This window comes from Zootoca vivipara, chromosome 13 (genome assembly GCF_963506605.1).
Source record: "Zootoca vivipara chromosome 13, rZooViv1.1, whole genome shotgun sequence".
In the NCBI taxonomy this organism is placed as follows: Eukaryota; Metazoa; Chordata; class Lepidosauria; order Squamata; family Lacertidae; genus Zootoca; species Zootoca vivipara.
In genome coordinates, this window is record NC_083288.1 from 48,635,427 (window position 1) to 48,656,857 (window position 21,431).

At 46.3% G+C, this 21,431-nt stretch overlaps 2 protein-coding genes across 2 annotated transcripts in view; one reads left to right on the top strand and one right to left on the bottom strand.

Annotated features, from left to right (window-relative positions):
* The window catches only part of LOC118095902 (myosin-7), a 373,415-nt gene that overhangs the window by 294,431 nt on the left and 57,553 nt on the right, over positions 1-21,431 (bottom strand). The window lies entirely within an intron of this gene.
* CPNE6 (copine 6) overlaps positions 1-21,431 on the top strand; it is a 33,205-nt gene that overhangs the window by 1,185 nt on the left and 10,589 nt on the right. Inside the window, exons 2-9 of the mRNA XM_035135031.2 lie at positions 4,836-4,996; positions 8,622-8,810; positions 10,742-10,816; positions 12,859-12,933; positions 14,110-14,193; positions 17,254-17,343; positions 18,801-18,899; positions 19,817-19,903. Coding sequence (XP_034990922.2) covers positions 4,844-4,996; positions 8,622-8,810; positions 10,742-10,816; positions 12,859-12,933; positions 14,110-14,193; positions 17,254-17,343; positions 18,801-18,899; positions 19,817-19,903 — 852 coding nt within the window. The 5' untranslated portion in view covers positions 4,836-4,843. The remainder of the gene's footprint in view (positions 1-4,835; positions 4,997-8,621; positions 8,811-10,741; positions 10,817-12,858; positions 12,934-14,109; positions 14,194-17,253; positions 17,344-18,800; positions 18,900-19,816; positions 19,904-21,431) is intronic.

Consider the following 21,431-nt stretch of genomic DNA (forward strand, 5'->3'; position numbering starts at 1 on the left):
CTTAGGTGTCTGGGTGCCCCTTCAGCAGGATCAGAAAAGGGGTCCTATTTCGGGCATGTTGGTGTTGTGCTTTGTGACAACACTGCACAGCTACAAGGGGTGTCTGTTTCACATTTTGTCAGGTCTCTTCCTCTTGTGTGTGTGTGCTTTATATCGTTCCTCCTTTCTGATGTCGGTCCTTGTGATTTTGGGGGGTCTCCGCTGACCACACCTGTGGCCTCCCTCTGCTTCTCAGAGACATAGTGCCCCTTATTCCAATTGCTTGCTGTGCACCCGTCTTCCATGGTCCTTGCCTTTTCAGCCGCACAACAATCTTGAGAGGCGGGGGCCAAGCTGAGAGGTGGCATCCGCCCCAGTGAGTGAGGATTTGAACCTGAGTCTTTCTGGACCCTTGATCCACTCAGTCAAACTGCCATCCGGTTTTGCACAGGTGTTGGTCTTATACACATTTGTGTGTGTGTGTGTGTGGTTTTCTTCCACGTGGGCTGTTGCATTTCACTGCATATCTCCACGTTCTGAGTTGTGTGGCTTGGCCATAGTTATTCTCCCAGCTGATCCTCAGCTTGTGTTACACTCAAGTCTCTAGTCCTCTTGGTGCCTCTGCATAGGATGTGCCTGGACTTCGAATTGTGCAGTCCCGGCACATTAGATATCGCCTCCTTCAGGCCACCAGTTGTCAGTCACCCTGTGTGTTCCTCAATAGTGCTGGTGGGGTTGTCACATACCCTCAATCTATCCTGTCTTTTGGGGAAAGGCAGTAGCTCAGTGCCAGCGCAGAAGGTCGCAGGTTCGATCCCTGGAATCTCCAGGAAGATTTGGGAGACGTTCCCTGCCCAAAATCCCAGAGAGCTGCAGGCAATCAGTGTAGATAATATGGATCTAGAATTCTAGATGGATGAATGGTCTGACTCAGGGTATGGCAGTTTCCGATGTAGCTAACACACTTCGCTGTGTAATCAGCTTGCCCCAGGCTGTGTGTACTTCATCAGCAAATGGGAGTTCCTTGGTCTACAAAATGTACCAAGTAAGTCAAATGATGTTTCATGGCATTAACCTAGATTTCATAATTAGAGGTGCGTGTGTGCGTGCAAGCTTTGGGGTTCCACAGAGCTCTTTGGCAAGGAGATTCTGGGGTGGGTGGGGAAATGATTTTCCATGCAACGCCAGGATTGACTGATGGGATTGACTACCGCAAGCTGTTGTGCTAGCCTTGGAAATGGGATTTTTCCAATGATTGCATCAATGGAAATTAAGAGATCGTTATGCATGGGGGGGCAGCTGTGGTGGACAATTATAGACCATCTCCCTCTGCCGTGCCAGGCTCATGAGCTGCCCAGCAACTCCTGACAGGCCTCTGGACCAATCCGGAGGAGCCTTTCCATTTTCACGAACTCAGCCTGGCAAAGCGTTCTGTGGCCCTCCGAAGCTTGCACACCCAGACCCAAACTGAAACAGTTCCAATTGCAGCTACAATTGACCTGCTTTTAGCCTGCTGTGCTACACGCCTCATCTCTTGGTCCTTGAACTCTTTAGACACGATGCCATTTGGATGTTTATTGAGAACATTCACCTCCTTGCAACAAACTTGGAGGGTTGACAGACTCTCCTCTCTGCATGGGCCAGGGCTGCCCTGTTCCTGTTAGGCTTCCAAAAAATTCTCCCTGATGTTGTTGAGTTAGGCAGAACCTTCAAAGCCAAAAGCGGTCCCAGTTCCAAAGGCAACTGAGCACCCACACATCCCACACTGGGCCAGCCTCTAAGAGTGGCAGATTGTGGGATTGCCACAGCACTGAAACCGCCCCCAAACAAGTCTTTTCGTTCCAGACATGTTGATCCTCAGAAACTGCCCTCTCCCCTCCTGCGTTTTCCAGCAACGGGTATTCAGAGACTTCTCCTCCAGGAATTTGCCTAATCCTCTTTTAAGGCGATCCTATATGGCGGCCATTGCTGCTTCATGTGGCCGTGGGTTCCACCGCTTATGCTCTGTGTGAAGAAGGAATTCTTTTTGTTGTTCGGAATCTGGTCCCGCTCAGCTTCCTTTGAGGACACCCACGGGTTTTTACTCTTAGGGGAGAGGAAGAAAAAGCTCTCTTCCTTCACTTTCTCCACACTGTGCAGGTGTTTGAACATCTCATATCCCTTGCTTGCCAACACACACACACACACACACACACACACACACACACACACACACAATATATATATAAACCACCTAAATGTTGTAACCTTTGCTCAGAGGGAAATCGACATTGCTTAAGGAGGTGGGGGCTGGGGAAGCAGTTCTGGCCGTGTGCTCGGATCATTCAATTTCCTCTTCACCCTGAGGAGTCGTGCCAGAACAGGGACTCATGCAGAAGTGGACAGAGGTGCTCCTCAGTTTCCCCCCCCCCATACTTTGCAGAATGAAATGGGGCTATGCACAGGTCTTGCTCTACTTCCTTGGGGTATCTGAGTTCGGAGTGATTCACTCTCTCGAAATACTACGTAAACATTTCGCTTCATTCTTATCCCACTTCTCTTCCAAGGAGCTTCAGCTGCCTCTCCCTGTTTCATATTCACAACAACCCTGAAGGGTAGGCTGAAAGGCAACAATTGCCCTAAGGGCACCCAGTGAGCTTTGTGGCTGAGTGTGTATCTGAGCTCCTGGTCTCTGAGGGCCTCTTCCAATGCTCTAACCACCCAAACCACACTGAGGCCTGAAACGAGAGAGAACGTCAGTGTGGATGAACAACAGGGTTGTTGGGTGTAATGGTTAGAGTGTTGAACTGCGACTCGGGAGACCAGGGCTCAGACCTGCACTCTGCCGTGAAGCTCGCTGTGTAACCTTGGCCATCCCTTCCTCTCAGTCTGACCTACCTCGCAGGGCTGTTGTGGGGGTCAAATGAGGAGAACGATGCACACCGCCTTGAGAAAAAGGTGGGATATCAGTGCAATAAATTATAAAAACTATCAGAGAGTGCTGTGGTTCTTTCTGTTTAAATCCTTTGTCAGCCACCGTCATGCGAGGAAGGGGTTTCGAACTGGGCGGAGATCTCTCTCTCTTGTACACCCCAAATCGGTGTGCAGTCAGCTATGTGGTACAGCACACACACACCCCAAAAATACACAGACACCAAAATCTTCATGCATTTGGAAAAGCAGGACATGGGGAGCTGAACAGAAAGAAGAGGCAGCGAGCCAGGAAATGACCTGGGACATTTTTCGTGCAGCCGAGGTTCCCTTATCACAGAACCTGAGCGCTGGAGCAAAGCGCTGGTCCCAGGCGCATTAATGCACGTCGCAGCATCCGTAAAACCTTTTCCAGGAAATACTCGACGGGCACAATTTCCCCTTCTTTCTTTTCTGCTGAGCCTGGCTGCGGTGCATCAGTGCAGGCTCCGAGCGAGCTTTGCTGGATCAGATCCAAGGCCTGCTTGTTACAGCATCCTGTTCCCCATAGCGGACAGCCGAGCAAGACAGGGAGGCAACAGCAACCCTCTGCTGTTCTGAACCGTTAAGGGATAGACTGCTACTAAACCTGGGGGTTCCGTCTGGCCAGCCGGCCCACTAGCCACTGAGTCTTCACATTGTTATGTGTGTGTGTGTGTGTGTGTGTGTGTGTGTTCCTTTTACAAATGCAAAGGTCTACTTGAAACTAGACCCACGGTGTCTGCTCAGATGTCCCTCTCGCCGTCCCCGCCCCCCCCCGGTGGCTCTCTGCTCCTCCCCACACAGGCTGGAGCATCTCGCTTTTGACCTGACTCAGGTCCCTAGTGGGAGCCAAACCAGTCGTCCAGGCCGCAGTGTAATAAATCAGGGCTTGGGGGGGGGGGGGAAGAGAGCTGACTCAGCTCCATTTGGTCCCAGAAGCTCCCCTGCCAGTTTGGAACGTGTCAATATATATTTTCCTCCCAAAATTCTGCATCCAGAGCTGGAAGCAGGGCAGGTGGTGAAGGGAGGGGGCAGGCTGGGGCAGTGGGGCAGCAGGAATCTCCTTAACACTCCCCGAGTTGAAAAACTAGAAGCCTTTTTTCAGTGCCATTTCTCTGCTCAGACCTCTGAGCACGCACAGAGTGCCACCCTTAAGTCGTTGCCAAATCTGCCCCAGGCGAAATGATGTGATCATTTCAATCAAACAAATTACCTTTGTTTGACTCATAGCACCCTCTCCTTTTAGCACCCCCTCAGATTGGACCTCCGTCCCCCTCAGAGACTCTTATATGCAACTTCAACCCTCCTATTTTGGCAGGGGAACAGCACCATTTTTTGATTGCCCACACCTCTGAAGAGGCCTGGCACTACCCAAAACAGAATTTTGAGACTTTTTCTGAACTTCTATCTCGGTTTGTAATTTTGCTATGTGCTGGGGTTCCCAAAGGCATCTGTCTTCTGCCTCAAAAGCTCAGCTGTGGGGAAGGATTTGAACAGAAATGGAAAGGCCTTTCTGACTGATCAGGCGAAGAGCCCGTTTCTCTCACTGGGGGGGACGGGACTGCAGAGTTTCCCCCCACCCCACAAGCCAGGAATATCTTTTAGGGGTAGGCAGATTAGGTGGAAGATATTTCCTGATTGACACAAGCCCCCCTTTTCGCTAGATTCTAGAAACTGAGCTCTGCCATTCTGGGTGGGTGGGTGCAATTGACCACTCAGCTCTTCCATGAGGATCTGGGCATCTTTCATTCCTTCCCTTTCTTATTTTCCCCTTCCTTCGCTCGTACCTCTCCCAGTTCCATTCATTCCCCACCCACCCTGCTCCGTTAAGCAATATCCTTCTGCTTGTGTCCATCCGCCTGCCAATCTCTTCCCCTTCTGCCCTCCCTCCTTTCTGCTCCCTTCGACCCCTTGACCCCACCCAGGACCCGCCATGTCGGAAGGGGTCGACTCTCAACCCGTGGCCCTGGGCGCCAGCCGAGTGGAGCTCAGAGTTTCCTGCTGGAGCCTGTTGGAACGTGAGGATGCCGTCAAGCCGGACCCCTGCCTGGTTCTTCACCTGCTCAGTGCTGGACAATGGAGTGAGGTAAGAGCGCCACTTTCGACTGGGCTGGTGACAGACCCTCTGGGGGTCCATATCAGGGACATCCCTGATTTAGAGAAGCTGTCCCGGTTTCTGATTTGATCCTGGAATGTCCCGCTTTCCCTTTGTTGTCGTTTAGTCGTGTCTGATTCTTCATGACCCCATGGACCAGAGCATGCCAGGCACTCCTGTCTTCCACTGCCTCCCACAGTTTGGTCAAACTCATTTTAGTAGCTTCGAGAACACTGTCCAAGCATCTCGTCCTCTGTCGTCCCCTTCTCCTTGTGCCCTCAATCTTTCCCAACATCAGGGTCTTTTCCAGGGAGTCTTCTCTTCTCATGAGGTGGCCAAAGTATTGGAGCCTCTGTCCTTCCAGTGAGCACTCAGGGCTGATTTCTTTCAGAATGATGTCCCTATTTTCATTGGAGGGTATGGAGCTATCCGACCCCTGAGCCGTCTGAAGGCAAACTAGTATAGAGAAGGTGTTTTTGTTTTTTTAAAAAAATGTTTAATGTTTTATTATGTTTCTATATATGTTGGAAGCTGCCCAGAAGCTGGCTAAAATTATCATGATGGAATACTAAAATTATCATGATGGAATGGGATATCCCTATTTTCATCAGAGAAATGTATGTGATGAGTGGGAACTGTAACACTTTGTTGCAGTGTGCAGGGCTTCCTGTTTAGACGTCTCTCTGTGCTTTCCCTCCCGCTTAATATTATCTGCAAACCTTGTGGGGTTTCCTCCAGACTCCCGATTCTGACCACCAGTCATACAATCATAGAGTGGGAAGGCACCCCCAAAGGGCATCTAGTCCAACCCCCTGCAATGCAGGAATCTTTTTTGCCCAACATGGGGCTCGAACCCATGATCCTGAAATTCAGAGTCTCATGACCTACCAACTGAGCTATCCCAGAGTGTGATGCTTTCGGTGAGATTCCAGCATTGCAGTGGGTGAGACTAGATGACCCTCGGGTTCCCTTCCATCTCTGCAATTCTATGATTTACGATTCCTCACCAGTGCATGGCTGATGTTTCCGTTTCCCAATGTGTAAACTGCACACACGTCCACTCAACCACTCCGATCTGCAGATCAAGCACTTTTGCAAGCCCCACTAAACATCTATTCCGTGGCTGCAGGAATGCCACAAGTACCAATAGGAATAATATATGATTCGGAAGCTGCAGTCAGTGCAGAATACTGCAGCACAATTGCTGACGGGAGTGAGGCCTTGTCAGCATATAGCACCTGCGCTCAGAGATCTGCCACTGGTAGTCAATTCGCTACTTGGCCAAGTTCAAAGGGTTACGTTTAGGATAGAAAACACTTGAGATCCGTTTACCTGCAAGAGCACCTATCCCCACACGCAACGACTTGACCTCTTCGATCTACAGAATTGTTATTGCTACAGGTGAAACATCCGACCTGTTCCGCATCTGCCAGAATTCAAGATTTTAGTGTGGCAGCACCTGTACTTGGGAACTCCTTGCCACTTGATATCCGCCAGGTGCATTCCCTGTACTCTCTTCGGCACCTGCTGAAAACATTTTTGTTTCAGCAAGCCTACCCAAATATTTAGAATGCTGGTGTGTGTTCTTTTTTATTTTTATTTTTATTTTTTTAAAAACCTTTATTGATAAATTCGCTTTAAAAGCAAAACAAAAAACATCAATACAGAACAAAACGTTATTGCATAATGAATAAACTAAACATAAGCTATTATGACTTTGTGACTTATTACACACTTGCTGTTACCTAAATACCTAAGGTAGAAATAGATAAAAGAGAATAAGAAAATAAAACAGTGAAGAAGAAGAAAAAAAGAAAATAAAAATAAAAAGAGATAAGAAGAGAACAAAGGAGAGAAGAGGAAAGAAGAAGAAGAGAACGAGGACATTGTATAGAGTCCTCTAAGGTAAGTTACAACTTCCACCGCTACTTCATACAGTTGTTATTTAACATGTATATTCCTGTCTTTCCATAATTATCATTTTAAAGCAATTTGACAATATACATTCAAACGCTGTCCATTCTCTATTTCCGACAAAGTCATTCTAAACATTAGAATGCTGGTGTGTGTTCTAATCTGATTTTAATTTTAATTTTTCAGGTTTTAAATAGTTTTTAACTGTTTTCGCAGAGAAGTTTGTTCTTTGTGTCTGCTTTGAGGTGTGTGCGTTTTTCAACGGTCAAGCGGTGTGTAAATATTATGAAATTAATAAAAATAAAAATATTATCAGCATCATCTTGACCTTCTGCTTATAAAGCACTCGGAGCAGATTTCATCAGAAAGAAAACCACAACAATACAAAGCACAGATTTGAACCATTGCTATCTGAAAGCAGGAATTGATTTGTAAATATCCTTTTTGATCCTTTTTTCACCCATTATGATTATATCTGTAACATCAGCAATTTTTAAAAAATGATAACAAGGCAAAGAGAAGCAACGCCATTTTCAAGAATCACATTGGGAGAAAGCTGATTAGCTACTGGGATAAAATTTACACATGGAGAGGTTAATAGATAGTTAACTCTTATAGCATTTTTATTATTTTATTGCTTTTAAAAGCTGCCTTGAACTCCTTGGACGAAAGATGACACAAACAGGGAATAAATACAAGTTAAATCAGTTCGAAACAGCAGCTGAATCACATGTTAACTGCCTACTGAAAATTTCTGACGAACTGGAAGAATAGACATATGATTCCCTGAATCAACGGCTTGACAATATGACAATCTTAGCAATAAATGAATGGACTGCCTATAGACGTAGACTTTCTTTGGATAAATATAGTGATATTTTGAGTGACTATACACAGAATATATTAGGTTACTGATAAATATATCTGTACTAGGATAATAAGACCAGGCACACCTGTATACGAATGTACGGAAATGTGATTGAGCGTTATTCTTTCATTTATACTTTCATTCGCTTTTTTCTTTTTTATCACTCTTTTGTTTTACGAATGAAATTCTTCTAATAAAATATTAATTTAGCAAGAAGAAGAAGAAGAAGAAGAAGGAGGAGGAGGAGGAGGAGGAGGAGGAGGAGGAGGAGAAGAAGAAGAAGAAGAAGAAGAAGAAGAAGAAGAAGAAGAAGAAGAAGAAGAAGAAGAAGAAGAAGAAGAAGAAGAAGAAGCAGCAACAGCAGCTACGGATAATTTTTTCAAACGGCTTTCCATTTCTAGCTAAGAGCTTATCCAAACTAACCTTCCCACTGCTCTTTCCAGGACGATCAGTGATTTAAAGCTCTCTGTCCAAGCCCCCCTCTTTTGAGGGCTCCAGAGCTTCCCCCGTGAAAACCCACACAAAACCCCACACTCGGACATGAAGCGTCAGCGGGACAAAAGGAAAGAGGGGGATAAACCCTACGTCAGCCTCTTCCAATCTGAGGCTGATGGGATTTGTAGTCCAACACCTTGGAAATGCCCCGGATTGGCAGGAGCCTGGCCTGAAGGTCAATTTTATAAGAAACCTGCTTCCTTTAGTGCTTAGCCTCGTAGAATCAAAGGAGCATAGAAAGGCAGAGTTGGAAGGGACCCCCAGGGCTCATCTAGTCCAACCCCCTGCAAAACCTCCTCCCGAAACTCCCTCCTGCCCCCTTTCTGCCTCTCCTCCCAGGTGGGGCGCTCCGAGGTCCTCCGCGGCTCCCAGAACCCCGTCTTTGACCATGTATTTGCCCTGGACTACTTTTTTGAAGAGATGCAGATCTTGAGGTTCGACGTCTTTGATGCTGATGGGGAGAGAGCTGAAGACCTGGGGTCCGAAGCAGGGGTCCTCCTGGGCACCATCGAGTGCACCTTAGGCCAGGTAAGGCTGGTTTGACCCGGGGGGGGGGGTTAAACCTTTCTCTCGCTGTACTCTTGGGAAGTAGAGGCCCAAATGTCTATTAATTAGGATTGCTCCAAAAGGTTGTGAGTGGGTGGGGAAGGGACAGCAGGAGCAGCAATGTCATCTGCTGGGAGGGGGGGCACTTGGGGAAACTCGTGGGCTTTGCTTGCTCCGGCAACCAAATGTGGCGATAACGAGGCTTTCAAGTTTCGCCACGCGGTTTGCTTGCTTCACTTTTAATAGGCAGCGTCATTTTGGGCAGCCAAGGCACAATCTACGTGTCTGAGGTTTTGAGAATGCCAACAGTTAAAGAGTTGGTTTTCAAAACGTGTGTAAAATTTAATCATTTTACTATTTTGGAGCTAGAATAAATGATCGAAATAGTGTTTGACATGTTGGAGCAGAGGCTTCAACAGGTGTTTGACTTGTTTTCCGTTTTGTTTAAAGCTTTCCGCTTTTCCTTCGGTTGGAGGCCTTGCTAAACCCAGATAATCCATTTCCTGTTCTGAAATTCCCAATTCAATTTCGATATAATCAGCTACTAGGTTCCACTTATTTATACTAAATTCTTCTCCCTCCTTAAGTGTGGCTGTTAGCTGAGCAATATTTAAGTGTTCCAATACTTCCCTTACTAAAACCCGATCTACAGTATTAGACTTCTGGTGTCCCCAAGCCTTTGGATAAAGGATTCCTGCTGGATTTATGATGTCCATAGCTTTACCTTGCTGACTTCCTTCTAAATAGTTTAAACATTAGGGGGGACAGCTAATGTAATGTCCAGCTGATAATCTAGAATAAACCCACAAAGGTTTCTGCATATTTAAACTCTTCTTGGGAATGTGGCTTGTTTTTTTACGAACCGCCCCGAGATCTGCGGCTGATGGGCGGCATACGGATTTAATAAATAACAATACAGTAATAACAATTGCCCTTAGGCTCCGGACAAAGTGCAGTGTGCTAGCCACTCACGAGGACTAGAAATTTGTTGGATGACTTTTTAAAAAAAGGAAAGTGGAAACTTCCAGGGAGCTAAATCGTATGCTAGGTTTTTGAACCCTCTTGCCATATGCATGTGGTCGTTTGTGGACCTGTTTATTGAGCGTTCATCCAAATTTGCTTGTACGACATTTGCAGGAAGTCAGATGATGCCAGCTATTCATTAATCCCACAGTTTCCAGTGCATTTTCCCATCACTTTCATTACTACAAGAAGTCTGACGGTGGGATATTAATATTAATATTAACCAATATTAATTCTACAAGCTGAATTTGTTGGTATACGATCCAAGTCTCACCTGAAAACAGCAACAGTCTGGAAACCCCTGTAATTTGGGACAGGAAGACTCTTTCCACCTACCTTTTTGTTCTTTATTTTCCCTCCCTCATTTCCTTTCTCATTTCCTTCCTTCCTTCCTTCCTTCCTTCCTTCCTTCCTTCCTTCCTTCCTTCCTTCCTTCCTTCCTTCCTTCCTTCCTTCCTCCCTCCCTCCCTCCCTCCCTCCCTCCCTCCCTTCCCTGCTCCCTTCCCTCCTTCCCTCCCTCCCTTCCTTCCTTCCTTCCCTTCCCTCCCTCTCCCTCTCCCTCTCCCTCTCCCTCCTTCCTTCTACCGTCCTTCCTTCCCTCTCTCTTTCTCCCCTTCTCTTCATCAGCTGATGTGGATTTTAATCTGTTTAGTGTTTTTAACTTCTCCAATGTTTTAACGCATTAAGACTATTTCCTGATTTTATGGTTTTTATCTTCTTTCGTACACCGCTTTGGCCAAGCAGTGTATACATTTTAAACATTTTAAATCAGCAAATAAACATGTCCCTCTCCTCCTTCCCTTGAAGCACAATTAATTCTCTGCCCTCCTTCCCTCCTTCCTTGCCTGCCTGTCTGTCTGCCTGCCTGCGACTCAACTGCGGCTCCCCAGATTGTCTCCCAGACCAAGGTCACAAAGCAGCTGCAGCTGACAAGTGGAGACATTGTGGAGAAGTCAACCATCACGGTACAAAAATCCCCTTTTCAGGGCGGGCAAGCAGGCGGGGGTGTGGGTGGGGTGGGGAAGAGGATGGGAGAGCCTGTTGAGGGACAAGGAAGGACAAAGACACTCAAAGGACAGGCAGGAGACGAAGAGCCAGGAGGGAGCCTATTTTCCGTGTCTAAACGTCAGCCTCGGAATCTGCGGGTCACAAGAGTGCTCCTGAGCATGTACAGGGTGTGATTGGCTCTCTGGAGTCCGCTAGGGTTATAGTTATAGAATCGCAGATTTGTAGAGTTCAAAGTGATCCCAATAATCCTTTAGTCCAACCCCCTGCAATGCAGGAATCACAACAGTGCAGGAATGACAGACGGCCACGCAACCTCTGCTTAAGGACCTCCAAGGCAGCAGAGCCCACAACCTCCCCAGGGAGACCGTTCCACTGTCAAGCAACTCTTACTGTCAGAAAGGGGCAGGGCTTCACTTAAGGTGTGGCGTTTGTTTACCAGACTGGCCAACCTTGCAGGGGTGTCACGAAGGAGCTTGGACCAGGACACTCGGGAAGTGCCGAACGATGAACTTTGCAAAGCCTTGCCGTTGCCTTTCCAAGGACTTGGGAAGCGTGGTTTTTTTTTTTTAGCCAACTCCTGTCGAGAAACTAGGCAGTTCCCAGCCAATGCAGGAACCTGCTTGATCCTGAACCAGACCATCTAGCTAGCTCAATGTTGCACACACTGACTGACAGCAGCTCTCTGGGATTTTTGGCAGGAGTCTGTCCCAGCCCTGCCTGCAGGTGCTGTTGGGGATTCAAGGCAGAGGCTCTACCCCTGAGCTACAGCACTTTCTCTCCCCGCTGGAGGCCCAAGGAGCTAAACATCCATGTTCCAGCGCACCAGGAGGGTTGCGCTTCTTACTGTGGGTCCGGCTGGCACATCTGCATTTGCCAGCTGTCGACGTAATACTCCACAGGCAGAACATTCGCATCGCTTCAGTGCAAGTCCCCCCAGTTTATCTATTGCACATTTAAACTATATATTTTAATGTTTCGATGGGATTTCTTCACTGCGTATTTTAATTATGGGTGTCCTGGGCGTAGTCAGGGGGGCAGGAGGGCAGCTGGCCCCCTAAATCAAGTAAGTAAATTAAATTAAAACACTCAACTAAAAGTAGAAATTGCAGAAAGATTTCGACAGATTCTTCAGAGCGCTTGAGATCAAAAGAAAGTAAGTTAAAACAACTGTTGTTGAGACCTTTGGTTCCAAATCTGCTAGGCAGAGCCGGACAGAGGATAATGACAGGTAAGTGCCCTGCCTCCCCCCAACATAAAACCTGGCCTCCCAACATAACATAAATCCTGGGCATTGAATTCTCATCAGATTGGCGGGGGGGGGACCCGGCCAGATGGGCGGGGTATAAATAAATTATTATTATTATTATTATTATTATTATTATTATTATTATTATTAAACGTGGAAACTGCTCACCTGTCTTGGCAATAAGTGGCATGCAAATTAACGAGTTCAGCAGCCGTTCGTCAATATGGGCAGGAACGGAATATAGGAATATAAATCAGCTGGGTGAATCCGGTGCCTTGAAGTCCGAAGGAGTTTTTGCCCTGGCTGCCTGGCCATAACCTCAATTTCCACCCACCTCTGCAGCTTGGCTTACTTACACGAGCCTTCTGGAATCACCTGCTGTGATTTCCGGAGCCAGGATAGCCTGCTCATGGTGTGCATTACGCTGGTTTTGCATTACGCTGATAGCCTGCCCCCAAAGGGATCATGCCCCCTCCTCCCTCATTTCCCTCCTTTACAACAACCCTGCAAGGTAGGTTAGCTAAGAGATAGTAGCTGACTAAAGGTCAGCCGCTGAATTTTTGAACATGGGTATACGGCAACTCTCCTATATTTAAGCACAGTCTATGGGGAGGGGAAACAGGGCCAGGGGTTTTTTGGGGGGGGGCATTTGGCACGGCGCAAGTTTTTTTATGGTAGTCAGAAGGCCTGTGTTCAAGAAAACAGAATGAACGCTTGGAGGTGTTTATCCACCTGGGACTTTTATCGCCGCAGATTGAAGCAGAGGAGGTCTCCAGAACCAACGAGTTTGTGCAACTGGAATTTCATGGGCAGGAGCTGGACGACAAGGTAGGCAAAAACCAAAGTGCCAGTCTTACACACACACAAAAGTGGCTTTTTGAGTTCCACCGAACTTTTCTTTGCTTTGAGGAAGCGAGTCTTATGTATTCAGTGTATTCTATGTTTGCCTGAGCTTGAGTCAGGACTAAGGATTCTGAGCTCCCGTGTTCTGATTCGATACACGATGTCCAATCACAGAACATTTCAAGGTTTGGGCCTCTGCCATTGGCCCTTGAAGTCTTGAGTCGTGATTCGCAGTGTGGAAGTTTAGACAGCCAATCACGTTGGGAGGGGGAGTGGCCTAGGCTTTCAGAAATGTATATAGGCAGTTGCTTTGTCTCTGTTTCCCAGTTACGTAGTTCAGTAAAGGTTCCTGCTGTTATCACTGTGTCTTGCCTTGTGGGAACCCACCTACACTTCACTGGCGACCAGGATGGGATGCTAAGATAGGATAGGATACAGCCCTGGCTAGCTTCCGCAAGCTGAAATCACTGCTGAGCTGAAATCACAGACTGCAGCTATAAGGCAGATCACACAGAGCAGAGCTTTGTGGAACCTGGAAGCTGGCAACGTTTTTGAGGTGTTTGGGGTTGGTCCAATAGAAAGGATTATCTTATCAATCATGCATTTCTAGATGTGGAAGTAGAGATAGGGGGAGATTTGGTCATCTGTTAGGTATATTTGCATAAAGTCACACTAAAATCCTGATGAATGTTCACGAGGACACTTTTTTAAAAAAATCACAAACTGAATTGATGTGTTTACTGATTTAAATAAGCATAAAGGATATTTCCTGCCCCCCCCCGCCCTTGATGTATGCTAGACCATGGACCTTTTGAGCTAATTCTTGAAACACTGTAAACATAAAGGAGAAAGAAATAATTAAGATTATCAGTATGCCTCGTTATCAAGCTGTCTTAAGCTGGTTATGTTAATGACTCAGCCTCTGCATCTGTTTTCCTCCGTTTCATTTTTCGTTTGTACTTTCAATTTTTTTTTAATAAAGTCTTTAAAAAAGGAAGGAAAGCTGGTGTGGAAATCTGGAGAAATGAATATAAGACTGGAAAAATGAGAAGCTGATAGAAACTGAATTTGACTGATTAAGCCCCCCATTCCTAGCAGAACCTCAGCCCCTTCCTGCCCCATAGCATTCAGACGATTGAATCCTCTCTCTGATCCTTGTAGGATTTCTTCAGCAAATCCGATCCTTTCCTGGAGATCTATAAGGTCAACAGCAGCGAGAAAGAACACCTGGTCTGGAGGACAGAGGTGAGCTATTATGGGCTGCATGGCATGCTTAGCGGCAGAGGACTAAGGGGGAGTATTAGGAACTGGCTGCTTTTAATGAGGGGGCTGGTTCTGTTCTGTATATGCAGTTTTAATTCTATTAATGCTTAATCATTTTTAATGTCTCTTCCCCCCCCCCCGCCTTTTTGTTCCATCTAGCTCAGTGTAACAAAATAAAAAAATTCCTTCAGTAGCACCTTAAAGACCAACTAAGTTTTTTTATTTTGGTATGAGCTTTCGTGTGCATGCACACTTCTTCAGATACACTGAAACAGAAGTCACCAGACCCTTATATATAGTGAGAGGGTGGGGGGTGGGGGTGATGGGAATGGGTGATGGGCTGATAGGAGTGGTAAACCTGTTGATGACTGTTAACGACTGTTAATGACTGCAATTGGTCTTGCAGGGAGGGCAAGGGCTGAGGTGCTAAGGAAAGCTTGATCATGTATAATGAGATAAGAATCCTATGTCTCTGTTCATCCCAGGTGGTTCCATGGTTTTAAGCTTGCTAAGGAGTTGCAATTCAGCAACTTCTCTTTCCTGTCTGTTTCTGAAAATTTTCTGTAATAAAACAGCTGCTTTGAGATCTTGTATAGAATGTCCCGGGAGATTGAAGTGTTCTCCTACTGGTTTCTCTGTCTTGTGATTCCTGATGTCAGATTTATGTCCATTTATCCTTTGGCATAGGGTTTGGCCTGTTTGTCCAATATAGAGAGCTGAAGGGCACTGTTGGCATTTGATGGCATACACAATGTTTGAGGATGAGCAATTAAATAGTCCTGAGATGGTATGTTGGATGTTGTTGGGGCCAGTAATGATGTTGTCCGGGTGTATGTGGCAGCAAAGTTGGCATCTGGGTTTATTGCAGGCTCTGGTACCAGTGTCCATGTTAAGTCTGGTGGTTGTATTATTATGGGTGAGGAGTTGTTTAAGATTGGGTGGCTGTCTGTAGGCAATGAAAGGTCTTCCTCCCAGAGCTTGAGAAAGAGAGCTGTCATTGTCTAGGAGAGGTTGTAGATCTCTGATGATGCGCTGTACTGTTTTAACTTGGGAGCTGTATGTGATAACTAGTGGTGTTCTGTTATTTTCTTTTTTGGGTCTGTCTTGCAGCAGGTTCTCTCTAGGTATCAGTCTGGCTCTGTTGATCTGTTGTTTAACTTCATCAGGTGGGTATTTTAGTTCTAAAAAGGTTTGCTGTAGATCTCTTAGGTGAGATTCTCTGTCTGTAGAGTTGGAACAGATGCGGTTGTAACGTAGGGCCTGGCTGTATACAGCAGGCCTTCTTAAGTAAGTTGGCAAACATTTGCAAAACAATAGCAGCGGCAGCAACATGGCTAAGGTGATTGTTACTGAAGGTGCTGGTTTATATTATCTCAGTTTGTACCGCAGTTTCCCCACAAGGATTTTCACTCAAGTATTTATTTTATTTTCCTTAACAAAATCCACGAACCTCTTGATTGTACACAAACCTCTTAAGCAGTTTACAAGAAATATTAAAGGTATCGATCAGAAATAGTTAACAACACATAGAGAGATAATTTAAAATGAACTGTAAACAGTGTTTTAATCTTGGTTTGGTTTTTTTATGCTGTGAACAGCCCTGAGATCTATGGGTGAAGGGCAGTATATGAAATAAACAAACAAACAAATGGGATTGAAACATGTCGACATCTACGTGTTTGGTTAGGCATGCCTAGGCGAAAATATTTCTAAAAACTACAGTCAATGCACCTGCTTGACATCAATAAGCAGTTGGTTCCAAAGTGCTCATTCCAGCACACAAAAAGGTTGATTTCTTGCAAATGCAGAACAAGTACCGTATTTACTTGAGTCTAAGGCACCATCGAATCTAATGCACGCCTGAATTTTCAGAACCTTGAAACGAAAAAAGGATTTGCTGGCCAATGCAAATGTAGCATCGAATCTAATGCGCACCTTAATTTACGATTTGTAATTTAGCCAAAAAAGAGGTGCGCATTACATTTGAGTAAATACAGTATTTTGGGGGCTCGTAACAGAGCCGGTTTTGCAGATTCAGTGTACAACAATAAGGACTAGAAGCAATTTGGTACGCTCAAAATGTTCATGGCAATCACCCAGCAAGATACAGAGCTTAAGCAAGCTGCTTCTCTTTCCACCCCAAATAATTTTTTCTTCTTCAAATATCTTAAATATCTTAACAATATTCTCCTTAAATATTATTCTCCTTAAAATCTATATCTTCTTATCTGAATTAACTTCCCTCCACCCCTCTTCTGCCTTCTCTACATTACTCTTACTTAAGTGTATTTACTATATATACATTCTATAAATGTCTATAATTCCTTAATAAATTTTTGTATTATACTTTAAACATACAATCCTTATTATATTACAGCATTAATAAGGTCTAAACAGATGTTTACAATAAACATTATGAGTTTTATTTCAGTCCTGTGAGTGTCTTTATTTATGTACAGTTTTCTGAAAGTATACCATAAATTTGGACCATTCTTTTTGGAATTTCTCATCGTCCTGCTGTCGGATTCTTCCAGATAGCTTTACTATTTCCGCATACTCTAATACTTTCTGCTTCCATTCTTCAATTGTCGGAATATCCTGTTGTTTCCATCTCTGTGCGAGGAGTAGTCTTCCTGCTGTTGCGGCATACAGGAAGAATTTCTGATCTTCCTTTTTAATGTCCTCTCCAACCATTCCTAATACAAATGCCTCTGGGTTTTTGTTTTTTTTTATATAAAAGGTGTACCTAAAGATCTTTTTTAATAAGCAAGCTGCTTCATGCAAGATAAGAGTCCCAAGGTCCAAACCAAAACATCCTGCCAAGGCTGGCTCAACAGAACTCTCTGGGAAGGGTATCCTGGAATTTTGGTGCAGCTACCAAAAAGGCCCTGTCGTTTTATGCTGGCCTGGGCAGGAGAGCAAAGATCCATTTGGGGGAGAGGAAGTTGTGGGGTGGGAGTGGCAGGCGGGGTGGGAACGTCTTTGGGATCAGTTTGTGGATCTACTTGATTTTTGTGTGTTTCCCTTCCCATCATGCACCAGGTGGTGAAGAACAACCTGAGCCCCCGATGGCAACCTTTCCGTGTCTCCCTGCAGTCCCTGTGCAGCTGCGATCCGGGAAAAAGCATCCGAGTGAGCTTCCTCTGGAGCGCGGGAACTTCAGGAGAGTCAAAGGGGTGGGGGTTAGAGCAGGGGGTCAAGGACCTACAGCAGGCATCCCCAAAGTGCGGCCCTCCAGATGTTTTGGACTACAATTCCCATCATCCCTGACTACTGGTCCTGTTAGCTATGGATCATGGGAGTTGTAGTCCAGATGTTTTGGACTACAATTCCCATCACCCCTGACTACTGGTCCTATTAGCTAGGGATCATGGGAGTTGTAGGCCAAAAAATCTGGAGGGCCACAGTTTGGGGATGCCTGACCTACGGGGAAAGAGGGGCACATTGGGACCCAGGCACTCGGGGTAAAAATAATGTTACTTTTATTTTTATTATACACACACACACACACACACACACACACACACACACATGGGTGTAATGGGGTGCCATATTTCAAAAAGTGAGATTCCTGACACCCGTTGAGCTTTTTTTTTTTTTTTGGAAACCATGCATTTGGGTTTTCCCTGACATTTTGCCAATTGGGCAAAATTCCTCCCTGATGCCAGTTTTATGCCCGAAAACCAGGACTTGTCAGGAATTTTCCCGACATATGGCAAGCTTAGGATATAAGGTGGCATGGTGTTGTATACCACCCTGGGATACTTTGATTGAGTGAAGCATATAAATTGAATAAATAATAGTAAGTAATAATAATAATAATAAATAATGGCTGGACTCTCTCTGTGTGTGCATGTTTCTGTATGTTGCATTCATGATTCCAGGTGTGGGACAGCTATAAATAAAATTATTATTATTATTATTATTATTATTATTATTATTATTATTATTACCATCTTAAGCACACTTCCCCAGGGGCTTAGAACCCATTGAACTTAAGTCCATATGCTTAGGAATGTTTGAGTAAGCTTGGCTGAGCAAAGACCATTCAATTAAAATTAAACTTAAATTAACATGTTAGCATTCTGTCAGTATTGTGTAGGGGTCAGCAACCCTTTTCAGCCATGGGCCAGTCCACCGTCCCTCAGACCATGTGGTGGGCCGAACTATATTTTTTTTTGGGGGGGGGGTAATGAACGAATTCCTATGCCCCACAAATAACCCAGAGATGCATTTTAAATAAAAGGACACATTCTACTAATGTAAAAACATGCTGATTCCTGGACGGTCCACGGGCCGGACTGAGAAGGCGATTGGGCCGCATCCGGCCCATGGGCTTTAGGTTGCCTACCCCTGGACTATGCGGAAGCCTTTTCTTCTGGGATTAGAAGCCACAGGCAATCAGAACAGGCAGTTTCAATCATTCTGGGTCTCTCATCAGGATTTCCCACAATACTGATGGGACTTGAACTTGTTTGTTGCATTTTATTTTTTTGGTGGGGGGTAGACATACTTCAGGAGCAGGTACCCCCAGGGTGCCTGGCTCCCATTTCCAGCCTCTCACCTGCTTTCTCCTCCTCTCCTCCTAGTGCATCATCTACGACCACGACTCCAGCGGAAAGCACGACTACATCGGCGAGTTCAGCACCACCTTCCATGAGATGCTTCAGGCTTCCTCGGGGGATGAGGTAGTTTGAAGAGTCGGTGGCCGGGATTCCCTGGGGTGTGGCCAGTGTGGGGCAGCCAGGAAAGCGGAGAAGAGCAAGGACAGGCCTCGCATGAAAACGGAACTCAGTGACGGCCCCTTAGTTGTGGGAGGGGGCGTGTCCTGTGTGAGAGGGAGGCCACGCCCACTTTGGGGCACACCCACTGCTGATATGCGGCAGATGAGCTGTGGCTGAATGGGGTCCCCCACCCCAAGAAGGCCAGCCAACTCTGGGTTTAAGCCTTGAAGTCTAACACCTGCACTGGTGAATGCCGGAATCCAGGAATCCTCGATTGTAGGAATCTTTCCTTTTCTCCTTGCCCCCAATACTCCTGAGAAGCGTGTATTTTTGGGGGGAGGGAACGATGCAAAGGGACACGACAGAGGTTGATCAAAACCGTGGTTTGGAGGAGAGGGACTGGTTGGCTGGTTGGTGCGTACGTGCGCAAACATCTGCCTTCTGCATGGCTGGGATATTACTGTGCAAAGGCCAGAGTCGCACCGGTTGCTCCGCCCCTTTTCTTCTGGCCCCGCCCCCTCTGCCCCTGGCCCCGGCCGCCTCTGGCAAGCACATCTGCAGTGCTTGGGCAGAGGAGTTTTCCTGCTCCGGCCCAGGTGCCCGGGTTGGGAGCGCTCCGGAAGCATCTGTCCTCTCCTTTGGCACAATGGGTCAATGCTTCTGGCTGTTAACCAGAAAGCTGGTGGTTCGAGCCCACCTGTGCGCAGGATTCCTGCATTACAACTCAATGATTCTATTATTCTGCCTGCTTCGCCAGCTCGAGGAGCAGAGTGGTGGCCTCTGTGAGCCCCTGGACGGATCCAGCAAGGCTCTCCTTTGACTCCGGTGGTCTGTATCGTCACGTGGTGCTCAGAGAACCCTGTATCCTTCTCTCCCGGCAGGTGAAATGGGAATGTATTAACCATAAATATCAAGAGAAGAAAAAGCATTACAAGAACTCCGGGTATATCCTCCTCGCTCAGTGCAAGGTAAGTCGGCAGTCCAGAGCTCGTCATTATCGTATCGCACAGACAATCTAGGGAATTGTTGTTGCAGTCTGTCTGTCTGTCTCGAGAGACAATGGAGTGCGCCTCTGGGGGTGAAGTCAAAAGGCTGCGTTGGCAGCAATGAAGTGACCTCCTTAGGGCACAAGCCTGGGCAGTGTGTCTGGAGGTCTGGGCTACCCAAATGGTCCAAAGGAAAGCAGAGCAAGACGTTTGGCACCAGTTGTCGGAATGAGGCGTACAAGGAGCCATCCAACCCCCTTAGGACTCCACTCCGGATCTGAGTAGGGTTTACTCCTTAGCCCTTTCATCTGAAGATATCCCACAAGACAGTGGAGGTTTAGGACCAGAGTTTTCCTTCTCCTAGATGGGTTCCCTTCCCAGGTGGGCGAGCCCCATCTGCCTCTCACTTCCCTCTACAAAATAAAAAAAAAATCCTTCCAGTAGCACCTTAGAGACCAACTAAGTTTGTTATTGGTATGAGCTTTCGTAAAGGTAAAGGTAAAGGGACCCCTGACCATTAGGTCCAGTCGTGACCGACTCTGGGGTTGCGGCTCATCTCGCATTATTGGTCGAGGGAGCCGGTGTATAGCTTCCAGGTCATGTGGCCAGCATGACAAAGCCGCTTCTGGCAAACCAGAGCAGCACATGGAAACGCCGTTTACCTTCCTGCTGTAGTGGTTCCTATTTATCTACTTGCATTTTGACGTGCTTTTGAACTGCTAGGTTGGCAGGAGCTGGGTCCAAGCAACGGGAGCTCACCCTGTCACAGGGATTCGAACCGCCAACCTTCTGATCAGCAAGCCCTAGGCTCAGTGGTTTAACCACAGCGCCACCTGGGTCCCATAACAAACTTAGTTGGTCTCTAAGGTGCTACTGGAATGAATTTTTTTTATTTTGTTTCGACTATGGCAGACCAACACGGCTACTTACCTGTAACTTCCCTCTACAAGACATGCAGAAACCACCTTCTTGACCGTCGGACCCACTCTTGGTCGCCTCCGCTCAACCAATTTTCGCATGCGGAGGATGTCTAGGGCAGTGTTTTTCAACCGTTTTTGGGCAAAGGCACACTTGTTCCATGAAAAAAATCACGAGGCACACCACCATTAAAAAAGTTAAAAAATTTAACTCTGTGCCTATATTGCAGTTATCTAAATACATCAGAGTTGACCCCCTCTTTATTTTTATTTCTTAAAACTCCTCCGCTGTTTGCAATCTCTTTCCAAGGCAAGCAAGGCTCCCTTCTGCCCTCTCTCAGTCTGTTTGGAATGTTTCTTTTAAGCGCCTCTTAAAAGTATCTTTCTGAATGCCTTTCAAGTATCTCTTTTTTTTTAATCTCTTTGCACTTCTACAGATACACATAGTCTCTTTAATTCTGAAGAGTTGCAGTAGGGTAGAGTTGCACCAACCTTTTATGCAGGTTGCGGTTCTTTCTTATTTCGAAGGTTTTGCCGCTTGTGCGCTTCAGCAGCCAGGCTTTCTCAGTGCGGGAGGGAGAGAGCTGCAGCCG